Below are 22768 nucleotides of genomic sequence, written 5' to 3' on the forward strand. Positions count from 1 at the left end.
TAAGAAACTGGAGGTGTGAAAATAACCATAAGCTTCTTACGCTTCGTGAACGGTGGGGAATGAGAGGCAATTGGACTGAACAGGTGGTTTGGAGCTATATTGTGGAGGGCCTTGTGAATCAGTCCGTGAGCCTGAGCTATAGCTTTTGCAAAATAATACTTTTAGCTGATGCAAACTGTGGCATTGCAGTCCAAAAAGATAATTGCCATTAAGCCTTCCTTTACCCAGCTGGAGCTCAGGAACGTATTTCAGAGCTAGTCTGTCTGAACTGGAAAAACGTAGCGAAATAAAATTAGCTGCTTTGTAAAGAATTGAATTCTGTCCCTCCCAGTGCTTACGTCATATCCTTTGGCATAAAAAGCATAATTCTAGCAGACTTTGAATTGATTGTGATACCCTTTGGTTTTCTAACACAATGGAGTTAGCTTCATTTCATAGGCTAGATGTTTTCTTCTCAAAGACTGAAGGTTGTTCATTAGCACTCCAGTTATACCTCCTCATTGTTATTATTTCATTATTCAATGACCATATAGGAATGCTGTTTAATTCTCTTTTACAACGTTTCTTGTTTATGACCAATATTGAGAAGTTACATGAGGATTTGCATTTGTTACTAGCTTCAAACCAAATAAAAGGTGATAATAGGCAGTAATACATACCAGGATTTCAGAATTTGGCCCCTGAAACCAGATTTCTGGAGTTCTAATTCTAAACTGCCACTTGTTAGCTGTGTGAATTCGGGCAAGTTACTTAGCCTCTTTCTGCCTCAGCTTCACCATCTGTACAGTGGGGGTAATAGTGATCACCTCCCTCATTGGGGTGTTTTCTGAGCCCATTTACCATGCTTAGCAGTGAGGCACCCTCAGTAAATTGTGTATTAGGTGCTCACTCAGTGTTGGCCCATGTTGTCAGTATCGCCGTTGTTATTTGAGGGTGGTTTTTTCCCCAAAAAACATCAGCAGCTGCGGGATTAAACTTGTTAGTCATGCTCCATGTTCACACGGTGGCATGCAGGACATTACAGCTGCCTGTTTCAGGCATTACATGGTTCACCAGCTATGATTCAGCAACTTCAGTCCAGAGTTCAAGACCTTGATTTTTTATCTCGGACTACTGTAGGTGTTCCCAAAAGCCGACGAGGAGAAATCTGGCAGTTCCTAGCTGTACAGTATCGTCTAAGGCACCGATTGCCCAATAAGCAGCAACCTCCAGACACGTCCTATAAGGAACTTCTGAAGCAGCTCACGACCCAGCAGCATGCTATTCTCGTGGATTTAGGTATGTTTGTCCTGTTGATTATTATTTACAAAAGTTTGTTGAGTTTTTTTGTTTGTCTGTTTTTTGGTGTTGAGAAAGAGGAGCTGTTGGCCTATGTAGAGATACCGACTCTGTCTTTTTTGGAGGGCAGTTGGTTTTATACCTAGTTGAAGATGTCATAATTGCCCGAGTAGAAAATGAAGTTTTTGTCACCAAACTTGCCCTCCGAAGAAAGAGTTATCTTATATGTGAATCAGTATAAAGGTCATAGTGTCAGATACTCTGAGTTCCTGTTTTTGAATAACTGACTTTTGTTTGGGGTAGACAGTTATCTCAATCAGCTTTGACTTTGAAATAGGTTAGAGTAGGTTAAAAAGGCTGCCAATTTTTTTTTTTAAACAAAGTTCCATTAAGTATATCTGGACAGGTTGCTGAAAACAAGCCTTTGAATATGACTTTATAAAGCAATACAATGAGTGGTTATGTTGTGGAAATCATGAATACTTCCCTATAGGGTGGAAGAAAAATATCTGTCATAATGTTAGATGAATGGGTAACTACAACCTGGGGGAGAATTTCCAGTGACAGCATCATAAAGCTGTGTTTGTAAGTGCTAAATTTCAAATAACTTAAGGAAGTAAAAATAGTATTATTTTAAAAATTATATTGTGCCTAGTTTTTCTCTAAATTAACATATTATAATATATACTAGTAGCCCTGCACATGAATCCATACGCCAGTAGCTCACTGCTGCCCTCCTGTAGCTCTCCGCCGCCCGCTTGTAGTTCGCTGCCCCACCCTCCTGCAGATCCGTGATCCGGTTGTTACACAGTCTGTCGTTACGCCTCACGGCGTAATAGATAATTAGCATATTCCTCTCTTATTATATAGGATTTTATTATTTTATAATATCAAACATTTTGGATTAAATATTGTACACTGACATTTGACTATTTCATCTGTATCCCTAAAAATTGGTAATTTTAAAGTGGACAGATATGTTACTTGAGCCCATTTGTGAAAACAAGTGGTTACATTTTATTTGGAGTCACCTTATATTAGGGCATATAAAAATCACTGGCCAAAACCTAGTTTTGACCTCTGTTCTTTTTAGATGATAGCTTTTTGTTGGGAAAGGAGCCCAAATCTGTTAATATTTTTGAGCCCAATAAAATTAAAAGGGAGAATTTTACAAAGAAACTGGAAACGTCAGTTCTTGTTCTGATTTTACCACGGAACTGTGGTTTTAGGCAAATTACTTTGCTTCTGAGACTCAATCTTCTCTCTTAAATGAGGACTTGGCACTAGGCAATCCTTGTGTACCCTGCAGATCTGTGGTTCTGTGACTGGAAATTGATCCTGAGACTAAAAATTGGGATGATACATTTAGGGTGAGTCAAGATGTCCTAATAGAAGGAGATGATGAGATCAGATTGCAGGGACTTATTTATATAACTTATTTATCGTTTTCTTTAACAAAAATTTTAACTGAGAAAGTAAAATGATAATTTTAAAAATGCTTATTTGACTCTACTTGTAGCCATCTGTGTTTTGTCAGAGTGTTCTTGTTATTTCTCACATCTTCCCCTTACTTGCTCTGCAGAATTAATCTTATCAGTTCCTGAGGATGGGGGGAGGGGTGTCACTCTTAAGCACATGTGGTGGAAACATTTAAAAATCTGGAATTCTTATAAGATTTAACTGACACGAGTAGTCATTTCACAAGGAAGCTACCATCCCTTCATTTTCGTGGCACAAAGAAAGTCCCGCATCAGGCTGTGTGCACAGCTTTGGTGGTGAAGATGGGTTTGTTTCTCTGTTTAGTACCAACTTTTCAGTGATCCAGGACTGGTTGTGTTTGCTGCCTGAAGTATCTCCATGGTAATTTTATATCCAAAGGAGAATTTACAGAGGAATTAAATATATATATATATATTTTCATTGATGAGAGAGAGAGAGAGAGAGAGAGAGAGAGAGAGAGAGAGAGAGGAGAGAGGAGAGAGGAAGAGAGAGAGAGAAACATCGATGTGAGAGAGAAGCATCAATTGGTTGCCTCCTGCATGCACCCCAACCTAGGATGGAACCTGAAACCTTGTCATTTGCAAAGAATCTTAGGTCTTTTGGGTATGTGTCCTGACCTGGAATCAAACCTGTGACCCTTCAGTGCATGGGACAGCGCTCCACTACCCGAGGGGAATTTTTTTGAAATCACCTTGACCCCTTACTTTCCTTGTCCTTTTTCGATATATTGAGAAAAAAAAAAAAAAAAAAGACGAGTTCTACATGGCTCATGGAGATGGTTTAATAAACAGAGAGCAAAGGATATTTGAAAAATAAGTTTTTCCTGAATGATAGATTGAATGTAAAGCAAAACAGCTCCAAAAAGTCCCTCCAGTGTCATAAGAGAAGCAGGAATAAATCTGTTTAGGACTACTAAGATTTCCTTTTCAATAATGATACCTCTTATGGTTTCAGTGAGCAGGTGGTTTTTAAGTGACCTTAGAATTTGCCTTGATTTATAGTCAGAACAAATTTTATAGTCAGAACAAATTTTATATTTTATTCTCTTAAGATCTCTTCTGGATATATCCTTGATTTGCTTATGCTTATTTTTTACCCCCTAGATAGAAGTTCTGGTTAGCATAAAATGTTTACTTCCCTGTCTTGTATGTGGAGATAGGGTGATTATCTGGCAGGCAAGACGTGGGGAGAGAGAGAAAGGGGCGGGGAGGGGGAGAGAGAGAGATTGACTCAGTTCCATGAGCACTCTAAGCAACTCCAACTGGTTTGAGCAAGAATATTTATTTCTGGAAATCACTGAATTGCAGTTTTGCTCTGGTCTCCAAAGCACGAGGACATCTCAGAAATATTTCCTTTCTTTTCCTCTGCAGGAAGGACATTTCCTACTCACCCTTACTTTTCAGCACAGCTTGGGGCAGGGCAACTGTCACTCTTCAACCTCTTGAAAGCCTACTCCTTGCTGGACAAAGAAGTGGGTTACTGTCAGGGGATCAGCTTTGTGGCTGGAGTCCTGCTTTTGCACATGAGTGAAGAGCAAGCCTTTGAAATGCTGAAGTTCCTCATGTATGACCTCGGCTTCCGCAAACAGTACAGACCCGACATGATGTCGCTGCAGGTGAGGCTGCGGACATTCTCAGGGAATGCGTAAAGTTGTGACCAGAAAATCTTAGGAGCAACCCTCTTTTGAATTACAGTAGATTTAAAGAGGTTTGGACCCACTGTGCCCTAAGTCTACACATTACATGGAAGAAGAATTAAGTCATCTTAATTCACTTTTCCTCAACTTGTCAGTTGCAAAGAATCGCAGGTCTTTTGTTTAAAACCTGAAAATATAATGTCTTTCTTCCTTTACTTGGCGTGCAGAAATGGCAGATGTATATGGCATGGTTCTTCTGAGCTTACCATGTCTCCCCTCTTTTACCATAAGGTCAGATAGCTTCTGAGATTGGGAAAGTTCAAAGTATATGGTACTGTGTCAGCCTACTTTTCTGAGCATGCTCTAAAGGAGCACTGTTAAGATTTTTTGGTTAAGTAGGGTATTCACTGCTACTTCTATCTTCAACTTAGTTCCAACTCCCTGTTTACACATTTCTCCTCTCTAGTTTAAACTTCATTTTCCTTAGTGTGTAAGTTTCTGACAAGAAGTTTAAATCTTATCTGTAGATAGGATATCCCAAACATCTACTACCTTGCAATTTAAAGCTTTTAGTAGTAAAAATAATAAAGGAAGACTCTAAAGAGAGGAATCTCTTGCTTTGAAGTGAGGTCAGTATGATACCCAGTTAGTCATAATGTTATGCTTTGGATAAGAAGTAAAAGATTTAAAAAATGCTCTTACAATATACTCTATTTCCCGGTTCCCAAGGATCAGTTTTCTCATTTAATACCTTAGTTACCAATTCACAGGCAAAAAAAGACTTGATGTTTTCACTTGAGGAACAGGAGAGTGTATGGGGTTCTCCTGAGAGGATGGTGGAGAAGGAGCGCCCCGTTTCTTTTTATGAAGATGACGTTTGTGCTAGGGGATGGACCTTTTTTCTCAGTGTCCGGTTTTCAGGTGTGAGTTCATATGAAGGGTGTTCACCGTAAAACAGATACGGTGATTTGGTTCCTAATTGTTGACCATTCATAGGTCTATAAACATTCCCTACGTGAAATAATAATGACCGTGGAAGGTTTTATTTTTCATTTTATTGCTTAATAGTTTACTAGTCTCATATCGGATAGGAAGCATTGCTGCCCTTATAGGAATTAAATAGTCCTGATTTCCAGAAATACCAGTTTGGTAGCTCTCCTTAGAATTGCAAAGATTAGAGAGTACTTGTGAATAGTTGATTTTGGTCAATAAATAAAAAGATAGATATAGCTATCACTTTATTTTTTTTAAATTTCTTTATTCATTAAATTATTACATATGTGTCCTCATCCTCCCATTAGTCCCCCATTCCCCCCTCTCATGCCCTCACCCCCCTGTTGTCGGTGTCCATTGGTTAGGCCTATATGCATGCATACAAGTCCTTTGGTTGATCTATAGCTATCACTTTAAAAATGCAGTGACTTTTTTATTTAAAAATATCTCATCAATTTGACATTATAAAAATTTATATAAATTGGATTTATGCATTAATTTAATATGACTTGCAATTGCCAAGAAATCTGTTAAGTCTGTACTAATGAAAATGAAGATGTTTTAACATTTTTGGTGGTAGCATTTTTATAGGCCACAAGATAGGGAACCTTATTCTAGAAGAGTAGATCTTTTTGCTCTGTTAACACTTTTCCACTTTCTAGAGCAAGAAGTGTTTTTTTTATCTAATCAATATGAATTTCAAAAGTGGAAGCAGCAATGGGCTTGGGATCACTTGGTATGATTTCTGATACCTGCGTAGTGTGAGCTTGGGTATTGTAGGCTCTGTCTGTAAAAGGAGGAGAGGGTTGAGAACTCTTCTAACCACGTCTCATTTTTTTGTATCTGCAGTTTTTTGTTTTGAGTGTAAAACCATCATATCTTTTTATGTAAAATCTTTGGTCTCTACTTTTTTCCATCTTCTCATGCCCCACACTTCTCACTTGTCCCTGTATCTCCCCTCTTCCATCTGAAGATTTGCCACATTATCTATAAGGTAGAATGGAAGAATTATTTATCTTAGAAAATGGCATTTTATTATTAAAGTTTCCTTTGAAAGAAGAATGAATTGTGCTTTTGTCTTTTTCAAAATAAATTTAGTGGAAATATATCTTCATGGAATGTTCTCCACCCTTAGTTTAGAATGTAGGAAAAAAGTAGCGTTCTTCAAAAAAAAAAATTAAAGATTGAAGTATTGCTTCTGAATTATGATCATAACTATACAAGAACAGAATGCTTTTGATGCTATGTGTTCTTTTTATTCTGCTAATTAGATTTCTCTGATTTTTGTGCTACCAAAGCACTTTGATATAACTTCTCTTGACATAACTCAGTATGTCTGTCTAGTTTATAAATTGTAAATGGCCTAAGGGAAATATAGGATTTTTCAATATGACTTAGTAAGATAATAATCTCATTTTTAAACCTTATGTTTGCCTGTAGCTAAGCTTCTTACTTTATAGCTATGACTTCCTGTGTCTTTTTCTTTGCTTTTACAGTTTGTGTCAAACCTTAGTTTCCAGATATGTGTATAAAGATCAAACAAATAATTTACTTTATTCATATATAGTACTTTGAATTTTAGTTTTGTGCTCTGGAAAAAACAGTTGCTAACTTCACACTATAGCTGTATATTTTAATGTATTTTTATAGAGCTAACTATTTAAGGGTGATATTTTGATGATACCTTCTCATGAAAGAAGTCTGCTAGATTTTATAAGATATTGTGTACATTTCTTACCAAAATGCTAAGCTGATATAACTGATCAAGGAACCACTACTCAATCTGTTACTGTATGGATAAAAATATAAATTAAAGCCCAATTCACAAATTTGTTTATTGTTTGCTTCTGCTTAATCTTTATATCTACTACAGACATAAGTTTAAAAGTTGCTATATTTTGTCTTTATAATTTTTTTGAAATATCAGTAATCAACTCAGTAACCACATGAAATAATTTCTTATTTTAATACTAGAAACATTCAGACTGCAGATTTTGCTTTAATCCCCTTTGTCATGAAAAATAAGCTGCTGGAATACCGTGGACATTAGAAGTCACATCTCAAGCTTCTGACTCCATAACATGCTAAGCCTAGCAGTGTCTATTGCCTGGTGGGTGTAGGCAAGAGCTCCATCATAAATCAGACATGGAGCCCAGCAAATAGAGTAGGCTTTGCTTTTGAACTGAATGTGGTAGATTCTTTAGAGTGGAGGCTTTTTTGGGATTGGCCTGAAATTAGAATGGGCCTCCCATGAGAGTCCTGACCCAGGACAGTTCTGATTAATACCTTCCTGCATTAATATCTACATGAGGAAAGAATGACCACCCTATATAATAAAAGGCTAATATGCAAATTGTCCCCTCGACCTGGAGTTCAACCGGGAGTTTGACCAGGGGACGGGCTGGCTAGACCCCACCCATGCACGAATTCGTGCACCAGGCCTCTAGTTTCCATATGTATGTTAAACCAAAACATACATGATGGTAAAACTTGCCAATAGTCTTAGATGACCTTTCTGTGACTTGCTTTTATGACCTCAGTTAAGTGAACTTAACTATCAACTATAACATAACAATAAAAATAAAGTAATACTGCTTTTATTTGAATATATGTGGATTTGTCATTGAATATTAGAGCAATAAAATTAAAGTTGGTGTATTTTATGCACCCTCAGACAAATGCATAACATTTTATTTTCTTCTCCAAATTAACTTTAGATTCAAATGTACCAGCTGTCCAGACTCCTTCATGACTATCACAGAGAGCTCTACAATCACCTGGAAGAAAATGAAATCAGCCCCAGTCTTTATGCTGCCCCCTGGTTCCTCACATTGTTTGCCTCTCAATTTCCATTAGGATTTGTAGCCAGAGTTTTTGGTAAGAGATGCCTCTGAGCAAATGGAACAGTGTTATTTATTTCAAAGGAATATACTTATAGCCAGTTGTTTTATCATGTGTTATACAGAATAGCAGATTGCTAGTGGAGTTGAATAAACATGCCTGGCTCTGTTCTGAGAGTAATTTGAAACCATATTGATCTTAAATAAAATTGATATTACAAGGGAAAGAAGAAGAATCAGGCTCCTGTATTTGAGTGAGCTATATTGGAGCCTTTACTTTCATTTATACCTAATAATCAGAGTATACTTCTTTCAAAATCCAAACTAAGAAGTTACTCTGAATAATTTTCAAAAATTTCATACATATCTTTCTGACCTTTGTTTTGTTTTTTTCCTTCCCATTGTCCTCTTCAACCTGGATCCAAAACACAGAGAAACATGTTTTCTGACTGCATCAATAGGAATACCTATATCAATGTCATTTCTTTTCTCTCTCCTTTTTTGATGTTTTTATTGACTTCAGAGGAAGGAAGAGAGAGGGATAGAAACATCAACGATGAGAGAGAATCATTGATCGGCTGCCTCCTGCACACACCCTACCATTGCTGGGCACTGAGCCCGCAATCCAGGCATGTGCCCAACTGGGAATTGAACCATGACTTTCTGGTTCATGGGTTGATGCTCAACCACTGACAAAACCAGCCAGGGCTCAAGTTCATTATTTTAAAAAATATATTTAAATAATATGCTTAACCCCCCCCCCAAAAAAAAACAATGCTTTACTAGAAGTTTGTTCTAATGTTGTTTAGGACCTTGTTGACCTCAGAAAGGGCTCCCACAATTTTTATGTTCTGCTTATATATCTGGTATCTATGATGCAAGTAGTCAATATTTATAACTGTGCTTTTTCTAAATTGGAGCTTTTTGTCAACTCGTATTGGCCCAATTTTAGGTCATTACTAGCATTAGAAAAAAATGAAATGAATAGAATACTGTGAAAATATTAGAGAGTTTTACAAATAATGAAAAATGTTGTTTGGAGAAACTTCAATTTTTTTAGGTATATGTGTAATATGTTATACATATATCAGATTACAATGTACAGTGTCTTTCTTATTGGCGGCTATGATTTAAAAAGTTAAACACTGTATTAGCGGCAATACAGTCTATAGAGAAAGTGCAGCAAAAGAGTAAAATCAAGATGCATGGAATCAAATGTTCATCAACTTTCTCTTCTTTATGGAATATAGATGATTGCTCTTCTCCAGTGAAGTTTTCTTCAGGAACTTGGGTTCCTATTAATATGTCTTTTATATACTAGTAGTCTATATATACAAATATATTTCTTCTCAGAGAATAGGTTATTAAATCAAAATGATGTTATGGTGTTTCAGGGCATCTCTCTCTGACTTATGTTTAGAGGCTTGATGTCAGAATTTAGGAAAGAAATCTCCCCAGTAGTCTGTTTTTTCCTATGAGGAGATATATGAGCGATGCTGTCAGCTCTACGATAGCTGCTCGGCCTGTTTCTCTGAAGCTAGCAAAGGATAGTGACTCTCAGGAAAGGGAAAGGTGCATGAGCAAGAAGAGTGACCATGTTTGTAACAATGGTTTCACAAGTCCCTCTTTTTTAAAAAAAATACGTTTTTATTGATTTCAGAGAAGAAGGGAGAGGGAGAGAGGGATAGAAACATCAATGATGAGAGAGAATCGTTGATTGGCTGCTTCCCGCAGGCCCCATACTGGGGATCAAGCCCACAATCCGGCATGTGCCCTAACCGGGAATTGAACCATGACCTCCTGGTTCATAAGTCGACGTTCAACCACTGAGCCACGCCGATCAGGCACAGTTCCCTCTTTTTAAAGACTCCAGAGGGACGGAATGCTTTCTTTTTTTATTCTGCTAATTAGATTTCTCTGATTTTTGTGCTGCCAAAGTACTTTGACATAACGTCTGTTGACATAACTCAGCATGTCTAGTTTATAAATTTAAATGGCCTAAGAGAAAGATATGATTTCCCCCCAATATGACTTATTAAGTTAATATAATTTTTACACCCTTAGGTTTGTAGCTAAGTTTCTTATTTTATAGCTATGACTTCCTGGGTCTCTTTCTTTCCTTTTACAGTTCATGTTAAACCTTAGTTTCCACCACAGATATTTGTCATAAAGATCAAATAAATAATTTGCTCTATTTATAATAATAAAAGCATAATATGCTAACTAGACCGGACATCCTTCCGGACAAAGCCGGGGCTGTGAGGAAAACCCGGGTCCCAGGTGCCTGCCGGCGGCTGGAGCAAAGCCCGGGTCCTGGGTACCTTTCTTCATAGAAAATAAAGAAAGAACTGGACAAAATCTATGAAACATCTGTTTGTAAACATTGGACAACTGGCAATGCAGAATTTTGATCACTGAGAGAAGGGAAACAAAGGGAGAGAGCCTTAATATGTATGCCCCTGATTTTCTGCCTGGAGAAAGTTTCTGGATCGTACATAGTACGTGGAAGGGGATTCTAAACAAACATGGTGGTCTCACTGAGTTGGGGAAACAGATCGGGAATCAGGGAGGCTGCAGTGGCTGGACTTTGTGGGCCAGTGTATCAGAGAGAAGGGCATTGCCCAGATAAAGAGCCCCAAACATCTGCATGGGGTCTCATTGAGTCTCTAGCTGAATACTGTGCCCTGCATACTTAGAATGAGATTTCAAGTGGTTGGTCAAAGAATAATTACTGAGAACAAACTACTAGGAAGCTATAGGCTAAACAAGTCCCAGCACTAACAAAGAATTGAGAGATGGTAGCGTTCTGATACCACACAGCAATGAGACCTTTTTGAACATCTGGTACAGTTAATAGAGACCCCAGAAGGGCCAGGCCTTGATAATAAGGCTAAATAGCACTAGATTAAAGGCCACCATAGGGCCTTACCAACAGAGCTTACATTCAAGTCTTGAAAGCTGATCTGCAGGCAATTTAACTGTCTTCCAAGTAAAGCTGCTCTTTAAAAGAAGAACAAAAATTTTAGACACTTAGCAATTACTGGGAAGAAGCAGGAAAGTGGGAATCAAAATCAGGAAATAGAAATAGACTAAGAAAAAAAAGAATAATGATCGAAAGCAGACAAGAATTTTAGACAGCTATTATAAAGTATGTTCAGGAACTTAAAGGAAAGCATGAACATAATGAGGAGGTAAATAGAAGATATAGAAAAGAGCAAAGTATGCCCTAGATGGTTTGGCTCAGTGGATAGAGCTTCAGACCGTGGACTGAAGGGTCCCAGGTTCGATTCCAGTCAAAGGCATATGCCTGGGTTGCTGTCTTGATCCCCAGTGGGGAGCATTCAGGAAGCAGCCAAAGAGTGATTTTCTCTCATCATTGATGCTCCTATCTCTCTTTCCCTCTCCCTTTCTCTTTGAAATTAATAAAAATATGTATTTAAAAATAGAGCAAAGTGGAACTTATAGAAATAAAAGATCCTATATAATAAAAGGCTAATCTGCAAATTGACCAAACGGCGGAACAACCGGTTGCTATGATGCGCACTAACCACCGGGGGCGGGGGGGGGGGGGATGCTTAATGCAGAAGCTGCCCCCTGGTGGTCAGTGTGCTCCCACAGGGGAGCGCCCCTCAGCCAGAAGCCCTGAGGTGGGCTCACGGCTGGTGAGCAGCGGCGGTGGTGGGAGCTTCTCCTGCCTCCGTGGCAGCACTAAGGATGTCAGGGAGCAGGCCTAAGTTGTCAGCTGGACATCCCCTGAGGGCTCCCAGACTGCGAGAGGGTGCAGGCCGGGCTGAGGGATCCCCCCGTCCCCCCAGTGCATGACTTACGTGCACCGTGCCTCTAGTTTATATATAGTATTTTGAATTTCAGTTTTGTGCTATGGAAACAACAGTTGCTGACTTCACAATATAGCTGGATATTTTAATGTATTTTTATAGAGGTAACTATTTAAGGGTGATATTTTGATGATATCTTGTAGTAAGAAGAATAAACATCTGTTTGTTTCCATCATATTTTTTGGTTTTATTTTATTTATTATTATTTTTTAAGTCTTTAATGTTGAAAAATTTTTTGTTTTTAAATCTAGGTGATTTTGACCACTTTTCTTTGGCAAAATATTTTGTGGTTTTGCTGCAGTAATTTAAAACAATAACCACAATAAAAAACACACACTTAACTATTAACACCAATAGCATGCTATTTACAATAGTGGATGCATAATTTTGATTATGAAAATTATCTCTTTTTTTAGATATTATTTTTCTTCAGGGAACTGAAGTCATATTTAAGGTTGCACTCAGCCTGCTGAGCAGCCAAGAAACACTTATAATGGAATGTGAAAGCTTCGAAAATATTGTTGAATTTCTTAAAAGCACGCTACCTGATATGAATACATCTGAAATGGAAAAAATTATCACCCAGGTATGCTTTACAAAATGATAGTAATAAGATACAAGATTATAAAGCAATTTCCTCTACTAATTATATATTAAATGTTTTAGCATAAAGATGTAGTTTTGCTTGACAGATGTTTTTTATTTGATCAGCTATATTCTATTTAGAAGTGAAACGTGAAATTTCTGTATTGTGATATTTTCTGTGTGACTATTTTATAACTGCCAATTTATACTGCTTAACCCCTTCACCTTTGGCACCTTGAAATTTAAAACCTTTTAAACTACCTTTTACACATCTCCCTTTGCTTATATATACGTATACATATGGATATATATTTTTACATAAGTGAAATTATACTATACATGCTATTGCATAACTTAGTTCTTAATTAAAATATCTGTAAAGTATTAGACATTCTTCCATGCCAATAAATACAGCTCCATATCATCATTTTTAACGATTGTACAATAGTCCATTGTGTCCATACACACTAGTAGGGAAAGAGTGATACTTGTTTGAGAGGAATAATAAGATTGTCTAGAAATCTCATTTAAATTCTAAGGTTTGAGTATATCTGATTATAAAATGATAAGTCAGATTCTTTGTGGGCTCTTTTTTCTCCACAATGTTAGTGTAGACACCAATGCTTAAGTGGCAGCGGCTGCCTCGCCTTCCCCCACATGTTTAGATTAAGCAGGGGTTACCTATCCTCTAACTTCTAAATAACCTGTCTTCCTATTGGCAGCAATATGGGAGAGGGGAGGCAGCCCAATTAAACCCTGCAGCTCTGTGCAGTGCACAGGGTGTACAATTTTGAAGATTCTCTGTGTGGTAGAATACATAGATGTCTCCTAAGAGGCCCACCATGGCTTAGCAAATGGATCAGAATGTGTAGTATACGACCTTTCTGCCCCATTGACAAATAATTAGAAAGGCTTTGGGTGTCATCATATACTCTATGCAGTTTTGCTTACTGATCAGCAAAGATGATCTCTAACATAGATAGGAGGTACTCAATAACTATCTGGTATGCTACATGTTGGGAGATAAGTTACTAGATTGTTATATTTTGGTTACCAGATGTCTTTGAACATTAACTTATTGTAGTCTTGGCCTCATGATGACAGTGTTTCATGTGTGTAGAAATAATTTATTTTTCCTTACATTGACATTCCTGCTATGCCATACTATTCCTCATTAATAAGTATTTGGACATCTCTATGAAATACACCAGCTACACAGGCTGTACATCAGTATACATGCTGAAGACCAGACTAACCCGTGATGTTTTCATGGCAGGTTTTTGAGATGGACATTTCTAAACAGTTGCATGCCTATGAGGTGGAGTATCACGTGCTGCAGGATGAGTTGCAGGAATCGTCCTATGCCTGTGAGGACAGCGAGCCTGTGGAGAAGCTGGAGAGGGCCAACAACCAACTGAAAAGGCAAAACATGGACCTCCTAGAAAAATTGCAGGTAAAGACAGAAAGTTTTGACAAAAAAAAAAACCCAAAACTCCTCCCCCCCAAAAAAAAACAAACCACTTGAATGCCTCCTGCCTGTACAGAGCTATACTGGACTAATAGGGATGTGACATGGATTGAACCATTGCTGACAATGGGCCACAGTGTGTCAGACTATGTCAAAGTGCTGTGGGGCTGTAAATGCACATATCAATTGAAATATCACTTGAGAGAGGAAATGTACACTTACAAAAGAGTGAAATGTCAACTCAAAGTAGAATCTGGTTAACTACTCAATGGGTGTTGCACATATAGGGTGGAGCCAAAGTAGGTTTACAGTTGCTTGTATGGAAACGAATACAATACATAAATAATAATACAAGAACAAACTCTGTGTTTTGTGAACTCACAACTATAAACCTATTTTGCCCCACCCTGTATTTGGTTAAATTCAAGGAAGGAGAGGTTGCATGTGGGAAACTGGGAATGTTCTAGGGAACTTGGGGCTTGAGCCAACTCTGAATGGTTGGTGGAAGGAGCGAGTGAGGAATGGAGGGGTTGGTATAAATAAGGAGGATGTGGCAGAGCAGCAGAGTAAGCTTGGTGTCAGTTTATGGTTTATGTTGAGGAGTGATGGGATAAACACAATGGAATTGTAGATAACTCCGTGTGAAGCAGAAGAGCATGGCTTTCATCCTGTTGAGAGGGAAACGTTTTCCAACTGTTTGAGCCATTCTTTAGAAAGTGGTGCAGATTAGAATGGGAAGAGAAGGTGGGAGACCAGCTAGAAAACATTTGCACAAGTCTGATCGGAGATGATGAGAATTGTCTAGAGTAAAACTCACAGAAATGGAAAGAACAGGAGACACATTTGAGAGAATGGAATGAAAATGTGTAATGCCTAATCCCTGCCATCAAGAAGTTGACAATTACTAGGGAATACAAAATTATATATTCTATAAAATAAAAGGCTAATATGCAAATTGACCGAATAGCGGTCGCTATGACACGCACTGACCACCAGGGGGAAGACGCTCAATGCAGGAGCTGCCCCCTGGTGGTCAGTGCACTCCCACAGGGGGAGCACCACTCAGCCAGAATCCGGGCTCATGGCTGACTAGCGCAGTGGCGGTAGCAGGAGCCTCTCCCAAATCCGTGTCAGTGCTAAGGATGTCAAACTGACAGCTTAGGCCCCGAAGGCTCCAAGACTGCAAGAGGGTGCAGGCCGGGCTGAGGGACGCCCCCCACCCACCCTGAGTGCATGAATTTCATGCACTGGCCTCTAGTCTACACTAATAAAAGAGAAACATGCAAATTAACCATCACTTTGCTACACCCACCAGCCAATCAGGAGCAAGTATGCAAATTAACCCAACAAAGCTGGCCACGGCCACGGAGCTAGAGTGAGCAGGAGGCTTGGGTTGCCCCCGGCGATGGAGGAAGCCAAGCTTCCCGCCCGCCCTGGCCGGCCCTGGCCTCTGCTCAAGGCTACAAAGTTTCAATTATAGAAGATAGATAAATCCCAGATACCTGCTTCCAGCTGGCCCTGGCCTCCGCTCAAGGAGGCGCTGAAAAAAAAAAAAAGAAAAATGGAGGGGCTGGGAGCTTGGGTTGCCGGTGGGTGTGGCCAGCCTGAAAACGGCCATCATCCCCTCACCTAGGCTGGCCAGGCATCCCAGCAGGACCCCCCCACCCTGAAGGGGCTGTGGCCAGCCAGCAAACAGCCATCAGCCTCTCACCCAGGCTGGCCAGGCACCCCAGTGGGGATCCCCACCCTGAAGGGGGTGTAGCCAGCCGGAAACGGCCCTCAGCCCCTCCCCCAGGCTAGCCAGGCACCTCAGCGGGACCCCCACCCCCTGAAGGGGCTGTGGCCAGCCTGCAAACAGCCCTTAGCCCCTCACTCATGCTGGCCACACCCCCAGGGATAAGGGACCCCGCTGGGGGGCTTGGCCAGCCTGCAAACAGCCATCAGCCCCTCACCCAGGTTGGCCAGGCACCCCAGCGGGACCCCCACCCTGATCCGGGACACCCTTCAGGGCAAACCAGCCGGCCCCCACCCGTGCACCAGGCCTCTATCAATACTAATAAAAGGGTAATATGCTAATTAGACTGGGAGGCCTTCCAGGAGACCTTCCGGACGTTCTTCTCGACGAAGCCATGGTGGCAGGGCCTAAGTAGAGGCTGTTAGAGGCCAAGAGGGAAGAGCAGTTGTGGGTGATCAGGCCAAGATGGGACGGAAGTTGTGGGTGATCAGGCTGGTGGGGGGCAGGGCCGTAGGGGGTAAGCAGACCAGCAGGGGGGTCAGTTGGAGGTGATCAGGACAGCGTGGGGGGGCAGTTTGTAGTGAGCAGGACAGCAGGGGGGCATTTGGGGGTGAGCAGGCCAGTGGGGAGGGAAGATGGGGTCGAGCAGGCCAGCAGGGGGGGCAGTTGGAGGTGAGCACACTGGCACGGGGCCAGTTGGGGGTGAGCACACTGGCACGGGGGGCAGTTGGAGGTGATCAGGCTGGCGAGGGGGGCATTTGGGGGTAAGCAGGCTGGCAGTAGGGGGCAGTTGGGGGCGAGCAGGCCGGCAGGCAGAGTGGTTAGGGGCAATCAGGCAGGCAGGCAGGTGAGCAGTTAGGAGCCAGCAGTCCCAGATTGCGAGAGGGATGTCTGACTGCCGGTTTAGGCCCGATCCCTGTAAACCGACAGTAGGACATCCTTCGAGGGGTCCCAGATTGTAGAGGGTGCAGGCCGGTCTGAGGGACACCCCCCCCAGCACGAATTTCGTGCACTGGGCCACTAGTTTATAAATAAATGCACACTTACAACTGCAGTGAGCAATTTAATGGAAATTAAAGTTTCACATCTGCAGTTATATAATGGTGCTGTGTATTCAAGGCTGGAGGGGTGGGACTTAAGAGTGTTTAGTGGAGAGGAGATTAGAGGGCAAACCTTCTGGGGGCTGGGAGATGAGTTCTGAGTTAGAGCTTCAGTGCCTAATGGCTCCTTGCTTTCTGCTTATCCCTCACTTCCCTCTGTTCCCACACTAGAGACCACTACAGTCTGCTTCTATGTGGTGAACCTCTGGACCAACTAGGAGAGAATCAGCTCAGAAATGAGGGATGCTAGAGTAACTGCTCCCCAAGGAGAGGAACACTAACTTCCTTTACTTCATCTTACGTTAGCTCCGGCCCATTGGGAATTTTATGCCTTTTCTTATTCAAAAAAAGAGCCAACGTTATTTGTTTTTGAAAAGAAAAATAAACAGTTGGGGTGTTGTTCATGATTACATGGATATTTCAAGGATGGTTAATTGAGTATGTCTGCATGCATTTTGAGTCTGCTTAGGCATTACCTTAGACATGCCTGAGGAGAAAGCAAGGTTGAGGTGTGTTTGCACCTGCTTTATATTATAACTAGAAGCCCGGTGCACGAAATTCGTGCACGGTGGGGGGGGGGGTTGTCCCTCAGCCCAGCCTGTACCCTCTCCAATCTGGGACTCCTGGAGGGATGTCCGACTGCCCGTTTAGGCCCGATCCCGGTGGGCAGTCGGATCCCTAAACGGGCAGTCGGACATCCCTCTCACAATCCAGGACTGCTGGCTCCCAACTGCTTGCCTGCCTGCCTTCCTTCCTGATTGCCCTTAACTGCTTCTGCCTGCCAGCCTGATCATCCCCTAACCACTCCACTGCCAGCCTGGTTGATGCTTAACTGCTCCCCTGCCAGCCTGTTTGCCCCCAACTTCCCTCCTCTGCCAGCCTGGTCACCCCTAACTGCCCTCTCCTGCAGGGTTGATCACCTCCAACTGCCCTCCCTTGCAAGCCTGGTCCCTCTCAACTGCCCTCCCTTGCAGGCCTGGTCCCTCACAACTGCCCTCCCTTGCAGGCCGGGTGCCTCTCAACTGCCCTCCCCTGCTGGCCATCTTGTAGTGGCCATCTTGTGTCCACATGGGGGCAGGATCTTTGACCACATGGGGGCAGCTATATTGTGTGTTGCAGTGATGATTAATCTGTATATTACTCTTTTATTAGATAGGATAGAGGCCTGGTGCACGGGTGGGGGCCAGCTGGTTTGCCCTGAAGGGTGTCACAGATAAGGGTGGGGGTTCCCTTGGGGTGTGGGGCAGCCTGAGCGAGGGGCCTGTGGTGGTTTGCAGGCCGGCCACGCCCCCTGGCAACCCAAAGGGAGGCCCTGGTATCTGGAATTTATTTTCCTTCTACAATTGAAACTTTGTAGCCTGGGGCGGCAGCCATTTCCGTGGCAGTTAATTCACCTTCTACAATTGAAACTTTGTAGCCTTAAGCGGGTGAGCCTGGCCAGGGTGTGCGGAAAGCTTTGCTTCCCCTGTTGCCGCCAGCAACCCTGGCCTGCTCTCTCAAGCTCCATTCTGCCACCATTTGTTTGAATTTGTTTACCTTCTATAATTGAAACTTTGTAGCTTGAGTGGAGGCTTAGGCCTGCAACGGCTATGGAAAGCTTGGCTTGCTCTGTTACCTGGGAAACCTTGCTCTCTGTGGCTGTAGCCATTTTGGATTGGGGTTAATTTGCATACTTGCCCTGATTGGCTGGTGGGCTTGGCTGGTGGGTGTGGCTTATGTAGCAGAGTGATGGTTAATTTGCATATTACCATTTTATTAGAGAGGATGATTTTTATTAATGGTAACAAACTTTTATATTGACAGTTTATGTTGTCATCATGTCTGGGTTCCCAAGTTACCTGGGTACCGCTGACACCCATAAAAACTGGTAGGATTCTAAGTGCGTTTAGAAAAAACTGCACCTCCATTTAGGGAGTAAAATGTCCCTTTTAGCACCTCAAGGCAGTCAGGAATCCCCTGTTTCTCCATCAGATCCCACTCATTCTGGGGGAGCACCAATGTATGGAGTGAGGACCCTCCTCAACTTGGACTAATGACAATGTTGCAATTTTGGTGTGCTCAGTGAAATGAGATGTATTTTGTTAGTACCGTAGTTAAATTTTTTTGAGAAACCTATAAAATCTCCATTTCATAGAAGGTTTCAGAGTATCTGCTTCACATACTATTTTATAAGTCATCAGAGGCCTGGTGCACGAATTCGTGCATGGGTGGGGTCCCTCGGCTTGGCCAGCGATCGGGGCCATCTCACCCAGTCCTGATCAGGGCCCATTGGGGCTGGCTGGCCAGCCTGGGGGAGGGACCGCAAGAGGTTGGCTGTGGGAGCGCACTGACCACCAGGGGGCAACTCCTGCATTGAGCATATGCCCCCTGGTGGTCCGTGCGTGTCATAACAACCGGTTGTTCAGTCGACAGGTTGTAATGATCGCTTAGGCTTTTATATATATACTAGAGGTCCAGTGCATGAAATTCATGCACTCCGGGGGTGGGAGGGCAGGGGTTTCCAGCTTGCACCCTTTCACAGTCCGGGAACCCTCAGTGGATATCGGCCTAAGCTGGCAGTCAGACATCCTTAGCGCTGCCATGGAGGTGGGAGAGGCTCCCACCAATGCCGCTACGCTAGCCAGCCATGAGCCCAGCTCAGGGCTTCTGGCTGAGAGGCACTCACCCTATGGGAGCGCACAGACCACCAGGGGGCAGCTCCTGCGTTGAGCATCTGCCCCCTGGTGGTCAGTGCGTGTCATAGCAACCAGTCGTTCCACCATTTGGACAATTTGCGTATTAGCCTTTTATTATATAGGATAGATATGATAGGATTGCTTAATATACATAAGGTCTGGCTGCTGTTATAATGAAAAACCAGAGTCTTCACATGTTTTATTTGGAGGATTTTTATTTTGTCTCTCCTCCCTTCTCCCCGCTAACAGATAGCTCACGCTAAAATCCAGACCTTGGAATCCAACCTGGAAAGTCTTTTGACCAGAGAGACCAAAATGAAGTCTTTAGTCCGGACGCTGGAGCAGGAGAAGATGGCTTATCAGAAGACAGTGGAGCAGATCCGGAAGCTGCTGCCCGCCGACGCCCTGGCCGACTGCGAGGCGCTGCTCAGAGACCTGACCTGCAACCCCAACCACAAAGCCAAGGCCGGGGGCAAGGCGTAGCCGGGGCTCTGAGGATGCTGCGGACAGTCTGCGGAGCTGCGGGCCACGCTGGGCAAGGCACTGAGGGCGGACCACGTCCCGGCTGAGCCCCAACCCCAGCCCCAGCCCCAGCCAGTGGGCCTCGCTCTCACCAGAGTTTGCCAACCCTAAGCCATTGGGCACAGGCGGACTAATGTCTGTTGTTGTGGACTATGTACCTATAGAAAATGGACATCGAGAATTCACGCTTCGGGACAAAAGGAGTCCATGTATATTTAGAGCAATTTTTAAAATCAAAACTTCATGAAATCCACACCATGAAGTTCCCCTTAGACACATGCGAAATCATCTCATCTTTGTAGTGAAACAAAGCTAGCGAATCTTTGTCTATTGAAATATACTTGAAAAAAAACGAATGTATTTTTTTCTCCAAAGAACAGCATGTTTCACGCAGTGGTGTGTGTGTGGGGAAACATTTGTGTGACTTAATGTGTGTCTAGACCAGGAAGATGACTGATTGTCAGTCACGCTCCTGTGGTTTTCCCCAGGAAAATGTTCGGGGACCTTTCTCCCCCGCCTGCTTTGTGCCAACCGGCATGTTAGTCTACATGCGTCTTGAGGCTGCTCAGGCAGTACCTTCCCGTGCCTGAAAAGGCAAGGCTGAGTCTACCCGCCCGGTTCACGGTGGGAGAGAACGTTGCTAATTTTCTAGCAAATTAGACCAGCATTGTAACTCAAACTAAAAAATATCAGGTCTCCGAGTTTTAACTGGGGACCTGCACAGTTTTCCCCCCTTTTTATTTAAATCACTCCCACATTTGTCTCCCCTTTACTTGGTGCCACAGTGGTGACAGGATTTGCCATTTCCCCACCAAAATGGGGGAGCTGTTACTTCTCTCTACCTTAAATGAAGGACAAGGCAGTGCAATCACGATTGGTTTGCTAAAGATGACAGGCTATGTTCAGACACTTTATTTGGACAATTGATAGAATGTAACCAGCTCACAGTCATCTCCCCCTTCCATGTGAACATGTATGAGAACCGTGAAATGTGTAAAACAAGCTGATGAAGCGTGTTGGAAGGAAAGGGGAAAGCGCAGCAAGCCCTCCTGAAAGGCACACCTCTGCGTTGGGACGCCCGGCTTTCTCAGCCACGGATGGTGTAGGGGAAGACGTTCTCGTACGCTGGGTGCATGGAAGGGAAGCGATGTTTAAAGCACGCAGGCCGTTCGCCGTTTCAGAGAAGATTCTGTGATGGTGCCTCTGGAAGTGGGTGCGTTTTTGCCTTCCCAAACAGCATTGATGATTACTGCTTTTTGCAGTACTAACATCATCACAGATGGATGGTCTGGGATAATTTTCTTCGAAGGGAGTTTGGTATATACACAAGCTACACTGTGTCATAGAGTAGAAGAGTCAAGCTCTAAAGGTTTTGGACAACCTTGATGAGCAGATGAAAAGCCCCCTCCACACAGTTACCCAGTATAATTGTGCTGACTCATGTTACCAATCAGCATGCTCTCTAATGCAGGCAGTTCCTCACAAGAAAATGAAATCTTAATAGTCAAGGTAATGTAATTTCTAGGTTCTAGGAAATGCTGATTCTATATACCCCATTCAATTGGGGCCACCAACTGATGGGTTGCTCGAATTTCCCCAAAATGTCTCTACTTGAAGGAGAGATTTTTTTTTTCCTATGAGGAATATGAGAAATATTCTTCTGTTACTCTCTGCTGATGAAAATCGCCTGATGTGTGTGAGAGCCAAGGAATCTTCAAGTTGGGAAGAGAAACTTTTGTTCCGTTTAAAGTAAATTTTACTCTGGATGTTCAGAGGCAGCGACATGAGTTGTGTTATGGTGTTCAGAGATTGAGGTGTCTTGGATACAATATTTCTGTTGAAAATGAATTTCCTTTTCTTTTGTGATTTTGTAAGCATTGCATCAGTTATGCTTCACGCATTGTTACATCTTCATCACATCTGCATCGGGTATATGTAATGTCTAGTTCATTTCCAATAAATACATCGCTTCTGTTTCCTTGACTTACTTGTTTTACTTTTGTTTGTAATAGGAGAGAAGAAGCTCTTGGTTAGAATCCTTTACAAAATGTTGCTACTTAAAGTTGGTTCACTGATAACTCTTTTTAATAGAATCAGGGACAACAAAGATAATTTTTAGGAACATTTGTGAAAGTACATTGCTGGTTACCAGTTTTCAACTTCTTGTCCAATGGAGCCTTTGGCTGATGGAGATAGAAAGAAAATGTCAACCACACTGACAGATTTGCATTCTACACTTTTCGTTGTCTATGCTCCTCATAAATAGCAAGAGAGAGAGAGAAAGTACATTTTAAAATATATATTATTTTTATTGATTATAGAAAAGGGAGAGGAAGAGAGCGATAGAAACATCGATGATGAGAGAGAATCATTGATCAGCTGCCTACTGTATATTCCCTACTGGGAATTGAGCCTGCAACCCAGGCATGTGCCCTTTACCGGAATCGAACCTGGGACCCTTCAGTCCTCAGGCCGATGCTCAATCCACTGAGCAAACCAGCTAGGGCAAGAAAGTACATTTTTCAATTGGTTTAACTTCCAAATAAGAATTAAGGCACTTATTGGAGGATATGATATGAATGTGTTTACATAAAATAAAT

At 42.2% G+C, this 22768-nt stretch overlaps 1 protein-coding gene across 4 annotated transcripts in view; it reads left to right on the forward strand.

The window, feature by feature from the left end:
• TBC1D4 (TBC1 domain family member 4) overlaps positions 1-22151 on the forward strand; it is a 208838-nt gene extending 186687 nt beyond the window's left edge. For all 4 annotated transcript variants that reach the window (XM_079778638.1, XM_079778636.1, XM_079778635.1 and 1 more), the window contains 6 exons: positions 1120-1278; positions 4149-4393; positions 8125-8284; positions 12500-12669; positions 13945-14121; positions 19896-22151. In XM_079778638.1, the coding sequence (XP_079634764.1) occupies positions 1120-1278; positions 4149-4393; positions 8125-8284; positions 12500-12669; positions 13945-14121; positions 19896-20129 (1145 nt within the window). In that variant the 3' untranslated portion in view covers positions 20130-22151. The remainder of the gene's footprint in view (positions 1-1119; positions 1279-4148; positions 4394-8124; positions 8285-12499; positions 12670-13944; positions 14122-19895) is intronic.
• Positions 22152-22768: the final 617 nt, after the last annotated feature.

This window comes from Cnephaeus nilssonii (assembly GCF_951640355.1).
Source record: "Cnephaeus nilssonii genome assembly, chromosome: 8".
Lineage (NCBI taxonomy): Eukaryota > Metazoa > Chordata > Mammalia > Chiroptera > Vespertilionidae > Cnephaeus > Cnephaeus nilssonii.